Below are 16,392 nucleotides of genomic sequence, written 5' to 3' on the forward strand. Positions count from 1 at the left end.
CGTTAGTGGGGTAAGGGTTCGGATGATTTAATGGTGCCGCTCTGCAACCCCCTACTATGTGCCTGAGGGACCCGGGCTCTGTGCAGAAGCGGCATTGCGGAGAGAATTTTGTAGGGTCTATGAGGTGATTTCTGGTTGGGTGGGGGAATGTGTTAACCTGTAGAGCTCGGAAGAATCGCTCCTGCTCTCTAGGCAGTGACTTGTGTGGGAGTGCATATGTTCTGCGGGTTAGCTTGTAGTGTTGTGTGATGTCTTGGTAAGAGACTAGAGGGTGCATGCGCTCGGGTTCAGATTCCTCGGCGTCGGCTCGGTGGGTCAGATCTCGAGCCACGTGGTTGGCGACCTCGTTGCCAGGAATGCCTTGATGAGCTGGCGCCCAGATGATCATGACTGATCTCGTTGGCGGCTTTTGATTGATGATCCGGAGTGTAGTGGCATGAATTCTGCCGCTAGCAAAGTTGCGGCACGCCTGTTGGGAGTCGGTCACTATGACTTCAACCTCTGTTTGGGAGAGAGCGAGGGCTATGGCCGCTTCCTCGGCTTGGAGGGGATTGTTTCGTGTGAGCGAAATGCTGCTCCGATGTTCTGTGTTGACGACTACAGTGGCTGTTGTGGCTGCGCGTCTGGAGTAAGAAACTGCGTCAGTGTAGGCTGTAGAGGGTAAAGTTCCGTATCGCTTGTGTATGGCCAGGGCGCGGGCCTCCCTTCGCTCTGCGTGGTGCAATGGGTGCATATTGCGAGGTAGAGGACGTACGGTGATGTTTCTCCGGATGGCATGGGGTAAGCTCTGAGTATGTCTGCCGTATACATGCCTACCCAATTTTATTCTTCTGTAAATTTCCTTCTCATGATCAGGGCCCCCTGTGAGCAATTGTGGTAAACGTATTCTTTCGCCGACTCTATAGAGGCAATTATTCATTCTCTAAATACGGTTTAAATTATTCCACCTTACATACAAGTTAAATTATCATGTAGACAATATCTGAAAAACGAAGCCAGTGCTTCGGGCTCTTCTTGATTCTTTCCGTTCGCGGAGGCGGGAAGGCAGAAGAAGAGACCATCACCTCTCGCGCGCACGAGTCCCACGAGGCAGAAGAAGAAGGTAGCTCACTGAGCGTAAGCACGTCTCGACGTTCTGCTCGACTGTCGTGTGAGTAAACACCATTACCTATTGCTATTCTGTGTCAAGGCCACGCCTGTCAAGCTCGGAGCCGCACTTCGACCATGCCGCCAACGCTGTTGCCCTCCGACAGGACGCTGCTGGTCAGTCGCGGCACTCGGCGTCTGGGCGAGATACTCAACACGCGATGCTACTGGGTCGGCGTTTCGGCCCTCACGGCTGTCGTCTTCGTCCTTCTCGGCGTCACCGCGCTCCCGCAGCTCGAAGCCTTTTTCGCGCCGGGCCACCTATCCGTGAACGTCACCGATGACTTGCAAGACGAGGCGCAGCGAACGAACGGGAGCGCCTCTATCGGCGAAGAGATGGCTTCCCTGGCCGCGAAGTCGCGCCCCCAGCCGCAGCCGTACGTCTGCAGCACGGCCGCCTGCGCCAAGGAAGGCAAGAGAGTCGTCAAGGCCGTCGACAACTCGACGAATCCGTGCGACGATTTCTACCGGTACGCCTGCGCCAACTGGATGGCCTTCAACAAACCGGGCCCCAAAGATGCCAGGGCATCCGTAGATGACCGCCTTCTCTACAGTTACGCCGAGATAATGTCCCGTGTGCTGGCGCAGAAGCACAACGTCGTGCCCTCGGTGAAAGTGCTCTTCGACAACTGCGTCAACCCGACCGACGAACTCTTCGGGCACATACGCAGCGTCTATTTCTACCTGCTCGGGTTTCAAGACTGGCCCTACTTAGCAACCAGCTCTGGCAGAATCAGCGCCGATGAACTGTCTTGCAAGATGGGCGACCTCCACCGCCACCTAGGCATTGACAGTCTCTTCCACTTTTCGCTCGTCGAAGAATATGAAAACAATGGCACCCTCTCGCCTGTTATCGGAGAACCCAATCTCTTGATAGGCAGACTTCAGGGCCCTCTGAACGAATACCGATTCCTCAGCGACGCGTTCCAGGCCCTGATGCACTTTATGGGCAAGGTTGCCGACACTGACGTCGCTCAGATCGAACTGGATCTCGCTCAGCGAAAGACCTCGCACACTCATGACTGCATGCTTTTTCCCAAGCATTGCGGTGCGATGAGCTTGTCCAACCTTCCCGGCACCAGGCTTTTTACATGGCGCATCCTGTTGGAGCGGGCCTTCGGGGATCGCATTCTCTCCCTCGCCGGTCACAAGGTCAAGGTGACGAGCTTGGAGTACGTGTCCAGCTTCGCGAACCAGGGAACTCTACCGAGAAAAGCGGACGTTCTCAATTACATCGTGTTTCGCGTATCCATGGCGCTCTCGCCGTTCATCAAGAACGTCGAGCTGCGAAACAAGCTGGCCTCCATTGCGTATGCCGACCAGCCTGAGTTCGCCAAACACCTACCCGCCACTCACTACTGTGTCAAGCTGCTAGACCGCATGGAACCGTACGTTCCGATGATACTGGCCTACAGCGGCTCCGTCAAACTGCTCGGCTACGAGACGCTGAGAGACCTGCTCTTGAAGCGCCTCAACACCAGCTTCTTCGAGTTCGCGCGCAACGACTCACGGTTTTTCGGTGCGTTCAAAGACAGCCTACTGAGGAAGCTCCGCGCTCTTTCCTGGGAGCCGCTCGTTCCGCGCAGTTTCTTCGACAAGGCATTCCGCAACAAGTACTTTAGCAACATGTACAGCAGCAACCCCACGGCACCGCTAAACGCGTTCTTCTATTACTGGCTGAAGAACGCTATGATGAGGCGAAACTGGCTGTCGTCCGATTGGTACAGGCAGTATAAGACGGGCTGGAAAGGAGGCTTCTTGCGTACGTACCCGTCCCTCGAAGCGCCATATCGGAACCTGGAAATACCGCTGGCCGTGTTTGACTTCATTATGTCGAGCCACGCGTCGGTCCAGCTGTTACACGTGCCAAGAGTAGCCACTCGCGTCTATCGCAGCCTTTACCGTTTCATATATTACTGGGCATACACGTTTTACTTCCACACGGCGGCTACGGACCCGGTGTCTGTCTTGGAGAACATCCGAGGTTGCTTGCGGCAAGACTACGCCGCCTTGCGGTCTCCCTTTTCCAATGCGTCACTGAACAGCGAACGAACTTCTTTGTCGGACCTGTTCGATGTCTTGGCCATCCCTGCCGCTTTCAATGCCTTCCTGGCGGAAGCTTTGAGAGGATCCAGCGCTTTCCGGCTAGCGGAAGCGCTCTCTTACACCCACGAGCAACTGTTCTTCCTTTATTACGCTTTTGGACACTGCGAGAACAATAACCCCGACTTCCTAGCCAAGTGGATGCGCCAAGGGTCGGAAAGCCCAGCCTGGTATAGGGTCAACGGACCTCTCCGCCATTTCCCGGCGTTTTCCAAGGCCTTCAAATGCCCGGCTGGAAGCTTCATGAACCCTGTTAAGAGATGTGTTAACTCATAATGACCATCGTTGAAAATATATTCTCTCCATAAACATGCGTGAAATTCGATCAGCAGTATACAAAGTGACAAATAAAGAAATGCTTAGTTTGTATGAGTCAATTAGCCGCTGCAAATGTATATAAGCGAATGATTATTGCGATTCATTAGCTTCGTCCACTTTACTGCAAAAAAAAAAACAGCAAATATGCCTTAAGTTTCATTTTTCTTCCTTTCTTCAGAGAAATATATTGAAATGAGAACTGCCAGGAGTTGTGAGGGTGAAGTAGAGCTTACATTGTGTTGGCATGTTTTCTTTGCTTCTTTTTTTTTTTGTGTGTGTGCGTTGAACCTTAATAGGTCTGGTGAGAGGGGGCGGGGTTGTCCCTTCTACACTGGTATGTGAGGAGTACTGCCCTCAATGTAATCCTTTCCCCGCCTGCCGTTTCGGAGCCCCTATAGGTCAGCGTGGATTATCCACGCGTGCACGCACGGAAAACCGCTTGACACCGCCTTTAGTGCCACTGGCGCCCTAACTCATCTCCAATAACTCCATCTCATGTTCCTCCTTTCTCTCCATTAAAATTTACTCCTCCTCCATCTCATGTGCTTAGACTGCATTCAAAACTCCAACAAGTAAGCTTCAATGGAAAACTTCAGCTGCTCAGACTTTGCCGTAGAGTGAAATCCAAAACGTTATTACTCCGCGCATTGTTCGAATTTGGCGCCTTTTCTACCGTTCGAGTTCGTGGAGGAAAAGGTAGAATGCAGAAATTCACGATGGGACCTGATTTCAAAACGCCCTCTAGCTTGCTGTTCACCCCCTTTACTTTCAAGGTTTTGTTACTCAACCTTGTGTGGATCGTTTTCTAACCCACGTACGTTCCTTTCTTGTTGAAGAGCATCGTGCGCGTGGTTTAGTTTCACAACACATGACATTTTCCCTGCCTCTAGGAGCTCCCACGGCGTTGTTTTCACGCGCTATTTTCCTCCCAAGCATTCAATTAAGTAGTTAGCAAAGGGTGCAATCAATACAAGTGGGATTCGGCAGTGCAATCTTGAAGTGAAACCGAAAGTCAGACTTCTCCTTGATGTTGTGAAATCCGGTACGTGCGTTTGCTTGTGATTGTATAAAATCATGCGTTCAGCTGCACAGTGATTTCTAGCGATTACGCAAGATTTTACAGATTTAAGAGAACTTCGACTAAGCCTTTTATTTGCCATTTTCCGCTGTTTTTAGCCGATACAGACTCCAAGCAGTTTCTCTTTGTATTTTGTTTTGTACCTGTTGATTTGCTACGGGCAGGTGGCGCCAGCTGCGAGGTGATGTAGTGTGCGTGTGTTTCGTGCGTGCGATGTGCATTGCGTAGCGAACGCACGTAAAACTGCTGGATCTGCGGCTTCTCCTCGCACCACTTTTTGCGCGATTTACTTTCTTCCCCTCTCAAAATGTTGGGTGCTCGAAACGCTTCCTCGTTGGCCACGCACGGGGTATCCCAGCTCTATCAGGTACGGTTGATAAGACATCGAAACCCGCTTTAATCTGTGCGCTGGAAGTTGGTTTACGGTTGCATTTTGCCCACACTTCGTACGGGAACTCGCGAGCTGCGCAAACGACTCGTGCCTCTGCATTTGGCGAGTACAGGTAAGGATCGTCTTTCGCGAGCCCGTGCCGTGTTGCATCCCCAGTTGGAAGTGCGCTTGGGGCAACCAGAAACCTGATCACGCTACGTGAGCTGTCGATGTCGGTGCTCGTTTGCGGCGTCAGCATGGTTCTCTTTGGGCGAAGCTTGTTGGTGCACAACAGTATCGTTGCGTAAAAAACAAACGGCACTTCTTTTGCACGGCTGAGCATGAACACCTGTCACCCTTTTAAGGAGCTTGTTGCGCGCCGTGTCGTAGGTCTGCGATCTCTCAGTGGCACGTGAATGAGTATGGGTGCAAAATCTAGCGCTTTCGTTGCACAAACGTTCGGTGTAATTTTTAATGAGTAAACTCTTCAATGTCGATGTTGTTTTCTTGCGCAGCATGTCGAAAGCCGAGAGCCAAAGTGAACAACACACTCCTAGGTTTCTGACACCACCTTCAACGCCGAAGAGGGTTATTGCATACCAAGAAAAGCTAAAGCAAACCTTCAACCCAAGCTTGTTCCTGCAAAATTTCAACTTTTCAATACCGTTTCGAAGAAAACCGAAACCAAAGGTAAGCAAGGGTAATGTTGATAAACTAGCTAATGCAAAAAAAAAAAAAGAAATGCAGGATGTTCCGCACGAAACCTGCAGATTTGTGCCACTCTTTCCAGATTTAACTTATTGCAACATGTGGCCTCCACATACTTACGCAGATGCGTATGTAAAAATTGTCTGTAATGCCAATGATCACTATAAGAGATCTGTGGGGTTAATCAGTAATTCCTGTAAAGTCATATCTACAATAAGTTTTTGCTTTGATATGGTTTTGCTTACCTTTAGCCAACATTGAAAAACTAGAGACATTCGCACTGTTTATTTTTCAGCCGAGTGAAGATACTACAGTCTTTCCTACTCCTTACAAGACACTTTACCACCCAAGAGTTGCGAGGCACCAGCCATTCCGCAGGTCCGAGTTCATCGAACTTGCCAACTTTGGAGTGGTTGAAATTGATCCAACAGAGAGTGGTGTGGGCCACGACTTTGAGCCAGTGGTGTTCAAGAATCCGACTTGGTGCGACTTATGTGGTGACTTTGTGTGGGGAGCCTGCAGTTTACAGCAAGGACTTCAGTGTCAAAGTGAGCAAACATTGCTGTTCTTGACAAGTGACTGGAGAGCAGAAGTTGTGCTTTCTCAAAGTAAACCGAGGTCAAGAGACAGCGATGCGTCATTACAGCACCTGCTTTAGTTTCACATGTGTGACTATAGCTATATGCATGGGCAAGTATTTGTTAGAGTATTGACAGGAAAACTGTGTGTCCCATTTTTTTTTTCTGGTAGCTCTCGACTCATAATTATGGTACGAAGCTTCAATTCCTCGAGATTGCCACAAATAATTGCAGAATCATTTACGCTACCAATTCAAAATGTGTGCGAAGTGCAGCACTGCTTTGAACGTGAGAAAGGAGGCTATTCAGGTCGCTGAAGGCAGAGCTGGTGGTCATGTGGTATTACAGACAACTCAAGAGGAAACCAGTCAGCCTGGTGTGGAGGTTGAATGTCATGCAATGCCTGTGTCACTGAAAGCTGCCATAGTGGCCCTTCCAGCTCAAGTGTGCTTCTCTTGGAAATGCAGGGGAACCCACTCTTCCCTCTTGTCCCGTCAATTGCCAAACTGACTCTGCTTTCTATTGCACAGTCATAGTGCATGTGTATAAATCAATGGTGTCTGGCACTACGAGTCTGTCACTTAGTAAGCTAGAGGGTCTCCTCCTTCATTTTGGAAGCCGTGCTGCACACGTTATGCATTTTGAACTGGTCACATTAAAAGGCAACATAATTAATTATTAGTTGCTCTGTGAAGGTATTCAGGCAAGGGAACTGTGAGAGGGCTCCACATTGCTGCAAACTGTGTTAGAGTGCTATAGGAACCACTCATCTGTACCTTTAGTCGGAACATTGCAGGTCAGCCTGTTGTTCTCTTCCTTCCTGTTCAGCAAGTGAAGCAAGGGAGTGTGCACCCAACACTCCTGGTTTTGCCCATGATCTCAACCACTTAGTTGTGCTAAAATAATAACCACAATTAATGTACAATAGAATAATCAGAAAGTTAATTTGATCAATGTGTTAATGATGACTGTAGTTAGAGTTCAGAGCTGTAGTTAGACTGGTCACTTACACAGAATGCCAGTCTCACTCCGTGGTACTTCTGTTTCAGACTGCAATTTTACTTGCCACCTAAGGTGTCGAAGCTTCGTTGCATTGGATTGTAAAGGCCACGGGGAAATGGAGACCACCGACCTAAGCGGCCAGAAGCAGGACGAGCAAAAAGAGGGAAATGTGAGTTTTATTGCTTGAATGCCCTTGGAGTCATCCTGGCAAACTGCAGGGAGCATTAAAGCGACAGTGGCTATTAATACCTCATCCTGTTTGCCTAATAGCACTTTTGAACAAAGAAAGTTCTGTTTGTCTGTGAGCAGGTTGTGATTATTACTGCGGTGAAAACTCGGAGCGGACTTTGTAGCATTGCACAAGGAAAGCTTGAACTGAAGTTCTAAGGCCAGTGCATGGGAGTGATGAGCCCTGTCGCAGCAGCCTGTGGTGCAACTGGTGTACTAAACTGTGCATTCTGATACCATGAGGTTAAGTTATGTTGGATGTTGAAAAAGAGACCTAAAAAGTTTTTTTAGAAATATGTATTGAGGACCAGATTGTTAGACCCCACTGTAATGCCACCTACGCTACCTAAGTATAGAAAGGTTTTTGACTTACAAGAAGGTGACAGTTTGTCTTGATACAATATTCACAAACATGCCTTGACTTGATGCTGCTCTTCATCTACGTTGAGTGGATGACAGTGCTGCTACTCAGCTGAGATATCACTGCAAATGTTCAGCAAATGTGAGGACAAGCTTTAAGCGGAGCTGTGGTAATTAATACATGTGTTAGTCTAGAGTTTTGCAGCACTGGAAGTTCCACGGTGGCCTTTGTATGTGTTACAGTAACAGCTTTAATAGGGAATTTGGTGCTTTCAAAATGAATGGCAAAGGGTGTATATGTTGATGTGTACTCAGAAGTTTCAGAGTATTGGCTATCACAAACAAGTTGGCTAGTTGAAGCATTGCTTAAGCATGCATGATGCAAAAGCACAAAGGACTGGTCTGAATAAGTCTGTGAGTGATGCACGCTTGTAAGCATTAACATTTGAGCTGCTAATATATGGGTTGTTTTGATATTGTGCATCAGAATTGGCACGGTTATGGTGACTTAAAACTTGGAATTATGTGTACATAGCAAACTTCTGGTTGATGTCCAGTGTCTGTTGCACCTACTCTGCCGTGTCCCTTGTGCCTTTTCTCTGTAGAATTTCTCTGTAAATATTATGCATTCAGAATTTTGTCATAGTGAGAAAATGGGGGGAGTGCTGAGGCCTTGTTTTGTAAAGAATCATAGGAAAGACTGATTGTGTTGTCTTGAACAGCCAATATAACTGCAGCAAAGGCGGCTGGTTGGTGTTCTTGTTCATGACTTTCAGCCTGACCTTCAGCTATATTAAAAAACTAATGAGATATTTCATCGCCCTTAATGACATTAGTAATATTTCCTATTGCCAGTATGGACTCCCACTTTTAGTAACATGTCTCCTAGGCTTTGGTTAACCCACCCAATTGTTTCAGCAGCCATGTTCAGGGCTGATAACACCCATGGTGTAGGCTTGCTATCTAAAACCAAGCTACTTAATCAGTCAAGTATGTGGGCTTTGGATTCGAAGTAATGATCACATCATACATGATTGTATCTGGCATTTTGTGCTGGACAAAACTAATGGAACCCCTTAAGCATCTATATTCTATGTGCAGTCAATGTAACGCCTTGCTCTATACTGAACGCTTGCTCTACACTTCGGCGCTATATTTGCAAATTCGTGTAGAATAAAAAAAAAAAAATTGATGGTCACCTGTCACAAATTAACATAGGTTGGTCTATCTGTCCTGTGGACACCCACGAATAGACTGCTGACCGAAGAGCTGTGACCAGAGAGTCTGTGCATATTTGGCAGGGCAAATAGTGAAAAAGAAGAAGAAAAGGAAGGCCAACACTCGTAACATCAAAAGCTGAACTCTGGTGTGTCGCTTCCATGGGGATTGCACATTTGGCAGTATGTTGCATATGCAGCAACAGTGAGCACTTAACCGGGCGTCCTTCTATTGGCACGTGAATAATTTTACTTACCTTTCCTTGAACAGGGTCGTATATCACCATTGTTTCTTGAGGACCTCCCTAAAGATGAGCTCATGTCACGAATTGAGTCCTACAATCTGCAGGAACCCGGGCTTGACATGGTTTTGGTAAGAAACAGCATTTATTTCATGCTCCCTATGTTTACTTGTTACCTGTTGATTAATAAATAGCAGCAAGACAAACGAACAATGTTGCTATAGACAATGTTGCTAAGATCAGTGCTTACTGAAGACCAGAGGCTGGTGATGTAATCTGGTAATCATGATGGGTAGTCATAGCACTTGTCAGCTGTTGCTCTCCACATTATCATTGTCTTTATCTCTGATATGCTGTCAAAGCTAAATGAAAACAATTTATATGCTCAAGTTCCTGCTGTTATAAGGAAAATGCTAAGTCAGTCGATATATGCGTGAGTAGATCTGTTGGCACGCAGAATTTTTTTATGTCTCTAATACTGTGCTTAGCTTGAACTATATTGAAAGGTGGTAATTAGGCTTCTGTCACAAAGCCAGCAGCAGTAATATTTAAGTTGATGTCACTAATTTTAGCTGTGGCTAAAACTGTTATGTTTCAGTTTTAAAGAAAGAAGCTGTGAGAGTCGTGGTCGGTGTGCTTTTTCAAAAGTCAGCTATCTTTTTTGCGGGCATAAAATGTTTTCTTTCATGGTAATTCTGTGATTGGAGTTCATTCTACAAAAAAAAATAATGATAATAAGACGAGTTAATGGTAGTCACTAATAGCCTGAAACTTTGATACTCATGGTTGTTTGGGACATTGCTATTCAAAATACAATCATAAATGTCTTGCTTCAGAGGAGCAAAGGTTTCTGCTGTCTAATTAGCAGACACCTGAAACATTTGTGAGAACGCAAAACGGCAATGCAGCCTACAGAAAAAAAATGGCTGTGGCTTAGCTAAGGTTAAGCCCAGGATGCGAAGCATACTAGCCTTTATTTTAGTTGTTGAACCACTGTTTAGCCTGGTGAACTGCTGTTGCTTGGCTATATTTGGTTCGGCTAGCCGAAGAAACAACTCATGCGTTACTCTGCTTCGCCTTCAAGAGTGGAACGCGACAGCGTTCCCGTCGACCCGCCAAGGGGTGTAAGACAATGGGCTACGGCGCAGCGACTACGCGCCCCGCATTGGACGCGGTGAGCGTCGAGCAACACAGCGTTCGGCGCGGCAACGAAATGTGCGCCTGAGCAAGCGACGCACGCCTGAGCCTTAGAAACGGCTCGTTTCTAAGGCAACACCGCATTCACTAGAGGCGCTTTTGTACCGCTTTGAAGCATCGTACTCGTGGCTCAGTGGTAGCGTCTCTGTCTCACACTCCGGAGACCCTGGTTCGATTCCCACCCGGCCCATCTTGCAAGAGTTGAGCCAAAGCCACCTAGAAAATCAGTCTCTGTAGCACGCCGCAACCTTCGCTTCTCATTCCAACGAGCAGCTCTGTCTCCAGGAGGCATCTCACCTCGTGAGTATCTAGCAGAGGCAAGCGCAGCTGCTTATATACCGCCGCGAGCGACGGCGCGAGTTGGAGCCCTGTTGCTCCTCTGTCGTGACGTCACGGTGTCACGTGGTATTGAAGACGACACAGCCGTGCCTGAGGAGCTGGGTTGAGCTCTCGTAATATGCTTCGCATAAAAATCACTTGAGAACGTACAATCAATTGAGAAATTGTAGTCAACATCACAGCTTACACTGGATCAGCGGGCTATAAGTTCAAGCTAGCTCGCATCTCATGTGATTTGATACAAAATGGAATGAAAACATCCTGCTTGGCAGTGTATGGCTTGAGCATTTAGCATGCTAGAGGTACAGACTTGCTTATTTTGTGTAGCACTTGCTGTGGAGCAGTGCATTGAAGCACAAGTCAACAACCAAATTTTCTGCTTAATATGGTTAGAGGCCTTTTATTTCCATATGCAGAGTGAGCAAGGATGTAAACAAGACTAGAAATGGCAACTGCTGAAGCACAGACTGTTAATCAGTGGCAGTGTGAAACACAAACAAGTTCCATACTGGCATCATAAGCATGTGATGAATGTTATGTAAATAAGTCAAGTCAGGTATTCATTAGTACTCTTCAAACCACTGGCTCGTTAATGATCAGATTCCACACAGAAGTGGCATTTCGCAGTGTGTGCTGTTTAATGCCGACGTGCTGCAAATGCCAGCTCTGTGGGAAACTTGAGCAAAATCAAGCCAGCAATTTTAGCTGGAAGATCAATGTTTATCTGGCTTATTTATTTATGCAACGTTTTTCATTTTGCAAACAGTGCCACAGAAAAAATACGAAAATGAAATGACACAATGACAACTCTCAACTGAAGCTTTATTTCCATCAGACATGTGGTTAGACAAGCATAGTGAAAAGTGAGCCATTTAAAAACGAAGTTCTTCCTCATACAACGCAAATTAAGGAAAATTTATACAAGTATCTTTTAAAATCTATCTGCCATGCCTTGATAATCTCCCAAGTTGTCTTACTATGGTATGTGGCGACAACATGAGCCTGGCTGAACTGCATTGCACAGCTGCATCCTTTACATTGCAAAGCAATGCGAGACTGACAGGGAGTACATGTACAGCTGGATACAGGTGGATTGTTTTAACAGCTTTGGTTATGGATGTTTAATTAAGATATTGACACGATGTGTTAACCACCCCATAGGTACATTAATTGACCATGCATTATCAAATTCGGCATATCCACCAGACGCAGGTATTCCAATGACCGACATAACTGATCACTATCCTATATTTTTAAACTTTTACTGTACTCATCGCTCCGAAAAAAATAATGTACATGAAGTTTATGCTAGACAAACAATCATTTCTTGAAGCTTTGTCTTATCTTGACTGGTCTCCCATCTTTTCTGCAAATGATCCACAAAAAGCATCCGCACTGTTTATCTCTATGCTTAAGTCCTGTTTTGATCATCATTCCTATCAAGTTAAATACAAAAATAAATTCGTGTTGCCTCAGAATCCATGGATAACAGATAAGCTCCTAGCTTTAATGCGTAAAAAGGATAATCTTTACAAGAAAACCAAGCGACAACCATTTAACAAGGATTTAGCCATTCGGTACAAGAATTTTTCTAACCAGCTTTCTAAAGCATGGTACGAAAGAAAAATTTTGGAATGTGGTAGAAACGCAAAAAAGAAATAGGAAATTGTTAACTCCTTAAGTACGGCAAATAATTGTGAAACTATAACAGGAATTGCTTATCAGGGTAAAGTGTGCAAGACTGCCAAAGAAATAGTTGATGCGTTTGCTGATTTCTTCTTTAGCAGCGAACTACAGAGACCTGTGCATGACACTCTTGTGCCCGAATGCCTGCCACAGTCTTTCTTTTTATTTCCAACTATATCCCAGGAAGTTCTAAACATTATAAACAACATGAAAATAACTGGCACTGGCATCAATAAATTACACCCTTCCCATATACAATTAATGTCACCCTTAATAACTTATGTTCTTGCAGACATAATCAACATCATGTTTAAATCAGGCAGTTTCCCACAGGATCTTAAACAAGGCACAGTCACCCCAATTTTTAAGCAAGGTGACCACTCTTTGATTTCCAATTATCGCCCCATCTGTGTACTACCTTTTTTTTTAGCAAGGTAATTGAAAAGCTTATAGAAAAATGCTTAACTAATTACCTTACAAAATTTAACATTCTCTTACCATTCCAATGCAGCTTTCGCTCGGGTTACTCGACCGAACTTGCTCTTGTTGCGCTAGTCGATCAACTTACACTCGCTATTGATAAAGGCAGTTATGTAGCTTCAGTATTTGTAGATTTAAGCAAAGCGTTTAGGAAAAAAAAATAATCACATCTTACCGTATTTACTCGCATAAGGATCACACTTTTTTGTAAAAAGAAAAAAACACAAATTCAGGGGTGCAATCATTACGCGGGTTAAATTTCCTGCAAAATTATTTTTTTTCATCCCGTATTTGCTGCGGGATGACAACAGGTCAACAAATAGGTGGCTGCTGCTCTATGTAGTGCGGTACACCAATACAAGAATGGCGGCTGGCGGAGCAAGCTGAACGTGCCGTACGCGATATTTTTTCTTCTCGTGAGTACATTACGTGCATTGAAACAGTTTCATCCATATCAGTAATGAATAATATAGTTAATATCGCCAAGTTTGCAGCAGTAACGTAGCCATGTCTACTTTGAAGGGACAGAAACAGAGATGGGCGCGTTTAGCTGCCAATGACATAGAAACACATGGCAGGCATGCTGCAGACTGCGGCATTTGTCTTCACTACTATCTTAATACAGCAGGTTTCCACTAAGGGTGGGCGAATATCTTAGCTGTGTTACAAGCGTCGGCATATGAATGGGGTACACTTCTAATGTATCAATGTAAACGTGGCTGCTATCGTTGCCGCTCGCGATTCGTTGCGTGCCCACGAGTGCAGACGAGAAGAATCGAAAGGCGCCTTTTTTGTTGTTGACCACAACCGTTATAAAGCCTACACATAATAAAGGCAAGCTTGGTCGCAGGTTTTTTTGTTTTTTTTTTTTGTCTGGAAGTGTGGAAAGTGTTGAAAGGAATGAAATGGGGCATCTGCTTAAGAATTTTTGGTGCGTGCAGACCGCTTGGTTTGTCTTGAAGAGTCGTTTGCGTAGCATTCGACAGATGGTAAGCGCGATCATTATTAGCTAGACTTGGCACACGACATGACTTTGGCAAGTTCGGGGTGCGATCATTACACAGAAAATAAAAAAAATCGAATTTTGACGATAAAATTCAGGGGTGCAATCATTACGCAAGTGTGATCATTATGCGAGTAAATACGGTATTTCGTAAGCTTGAATCATTAGGAATTACTGGCCCAGCACTTTTGTTACTACAAAATTACTTAACAGGCAGAATGCAGGTAGTAACTATTTCAGGCGTTCATTCTAAAACCATGTTCACTAATACTGGCGTGCCCCAGGGTTCCACATTGGGTCTGCTTTTATTTTTCTTATATGTCAATGATTTGCCTAACTGCCTCTCTTCTTTGAAATGTGTGCTTTATGCAAATGATATTACTATCATTGACTCTGACAAATGTCTTACAACTTTAGTATCCCACCTTAATGGCAATTTACACAGCCTGCTGGAGTGGTGCCATATTGCCCACCTACAGATAAACCGGTCGAAAACGAAATTTGTTGTATTCACTTCCCATCAACGAACACTTCACCTCATTCCTCCTATCTTTCTTGGCACCACTCCTATCCCTGCAAGTTTTTCATGTAATTATCTTGGTATATAAGTAGACAGAAATCTTTAATTTATTGAACAAATAACCAAAGTAAAACGGAAGATTACCTACGGGATCAGGGTGCTTCTAAAAGCACGAAACATATTTAACCATCAAATGTTACTGTCATTATACTTTTCATTTATTCATTCCCACATTAACTACTGCGTTACTTGCTGGGGAAACCCTTACATAACCAATTTAAACTCATTTGCGAATCCTACAGAATCAGGCTATTAGGATAGTTACATTTAGCCCATATAACCACAATGCCTCATATCTTTTACAAACTAATCACATTCATTCAGTCACACAACTTGTTAATTATAATCTTAGGCACTTTTTTGTTCCATAGAATCAATTACACACGATGCGATAGCTTGATACCGCAATCTTCTCTCATAAATACTAATATTACCAGGTTTGCAATAAATAGAAACCTCATTTTACCCAAAATACATACTAATTATGGCGAGCTGAGCATCCATTTTTGAATTATTGCATTCTGGAACACACTACCATTACAGATAAAAACACTTAAAATTCACGAATTCAAGCAACAACCGAAAGATCATTCTGTCGAATGCTGATGCCTAGTTCATACTCGCAACCATTCTTTCAGGATGCCGTCATTTCATTTTCATTATCATACCATTATGTTTTTGTTTGATGTCCTTGCCTTACATATACTTTCGAGTTATCAAATTATACTGTGTTCGCCACGTCACTTACGCTATTGCTTTATTAGTTGTCAACGAGATTATGTTACAGGGATTTTTTTCATGACGGTTATACACATGTAATGCTTCAGTCATGCTATTCATACTAAAACCTGTAATTCTTCCATGTTAATGATTTGTTGATACTGCTGTAATTTGTGTTTTATTACATTTGCATACTAAAGGAGGTCCCATTGCAGTCTTTGACTTCGGGACCTCCTTCTGTATATTAACATCTTGTAATCTTTCTAATCACCTCAATAAAAACCGATTCTGATTCTGACCTACTTATACTCTACCAGTAACTATACTGCCGACGCCTGAGTGTCGATCTCTCTTTCGTGTTGCTGCTACATCATAATGTTCTCTTGAAAAATCTACCCTTGTCTACTTGATTAATTTGAGCTCCAAATTTAGGAACTGATGGTCTTAAATTTAAATTTTGTTCCCTCTAATATTGGTTGCCACTGCAATATATATGTTCTGATTGGAACAATGTACCCCGGACTACACTCAGTGGTGCTCATGCTCGCTTGGTAGTCATGGCATTATTGGCTCACTATCCACTTTAATGGCACGTCATGCATAGTTGGGAATGCTTCCTAATAGTTTGAAGTGCCTGTTTTCACTAGGTGTTATTTCTTACCTGTGCATTGTTCTCTTCTTATGTACTGTTAGACTTTATCTGAAACTTAAGCTGGTTACAAATTAATTGTGCCCTCAAGCCTACAGTAGACATGTGCAAGTGAACCCGTATATATCGAACTTGAAAGGTATTGGCAAGATAGTTGGACATATTGATAAGTCAAAATATGAAGTATGCCTACTTGAAGCTTATTTGAAAGCTATGCACGTCTCGTAGAATGTCCCGAAAATATTAAAAACAGGAATTAACCTGTCTCATGCCTGAAGCCACTCAATGAAGAGATCGATTACCATCCATTTCTTAGGGAGCACATGTACTATTGGACCAGGGGGCTTTTTGCATTCTTGAAGCACCGTGGCATTCCTCTTTCCGATAA

At 44.6% G+C, this 16,392-nt stretch overlaps 2 protein-coding genes across 5 annotated transcripts in view; both read left to right on the plus strand.

The window, feature by feature from the left end:
• Window positions 1-1,224: 1,224 nt before the first annotated feature.
• LOC135909321 (membrane metallo-endopeptidase-like 1) lies at window positions 1,225-3,525 on the plus strand. Its single transcript, XM_065441263.2, has one exon. The coding sequence runs from the start codon at window positions 1,225-1,227 to the stop codon at window positions 3,523-3,525; it is 2,301 nt and encodes a 766-aa protein (XP_065297335.1).
• Window positions 3,526-4,808: 1,283 nt separating this feature from the next.
• The window catches only part of LOC135909291 (ras association domain-containing protein 1-like), a 29,048-nt gene continuing 17,464 nt past the window's right edge, over window positions 4,809-16,392 (plus strand). For 2 of the 4 annotated variants that reach the window (XM_065441226.1, XM_065441225.1), the window contains exons 1-5: window positions 4,809-5,012; window positions 5,531-5,705; window positions 6,019-6,271; window positions 7,351-7,472; window positions 9,380-9,481. In XM_065441226.1, the coding sequence (XP_065297298.1) occupies window positions 5,532-5,705; window positions 6,019-6,271; window positions 7,351-7,472; window positions 9,380-9,481 (651 nt within the window). In that variant the 5' untranslated portion in view covers window positions 4,809-5,012; window position 5,531. The other 2 variants (XM_065441227.1, XM_065441229.1) reach the window with 2 other exon arrangements.

Source organism: Dermacentor albipictus, chromosome 5, assembly GCF_038994185.2.
Source record: "Dermacentor albipictus isolate Rhodes 1998 colony chromosome 5, USDA_Dalb.pri_finalv2, whole genome shotgun sequence".
Classification (NCBI taxonomy): Eukaryota; Metazoa; Arthropoda; class Arachnida; order Ixodida; family Ixodidae; genus Dermacentor; species Dermacentor albipictus.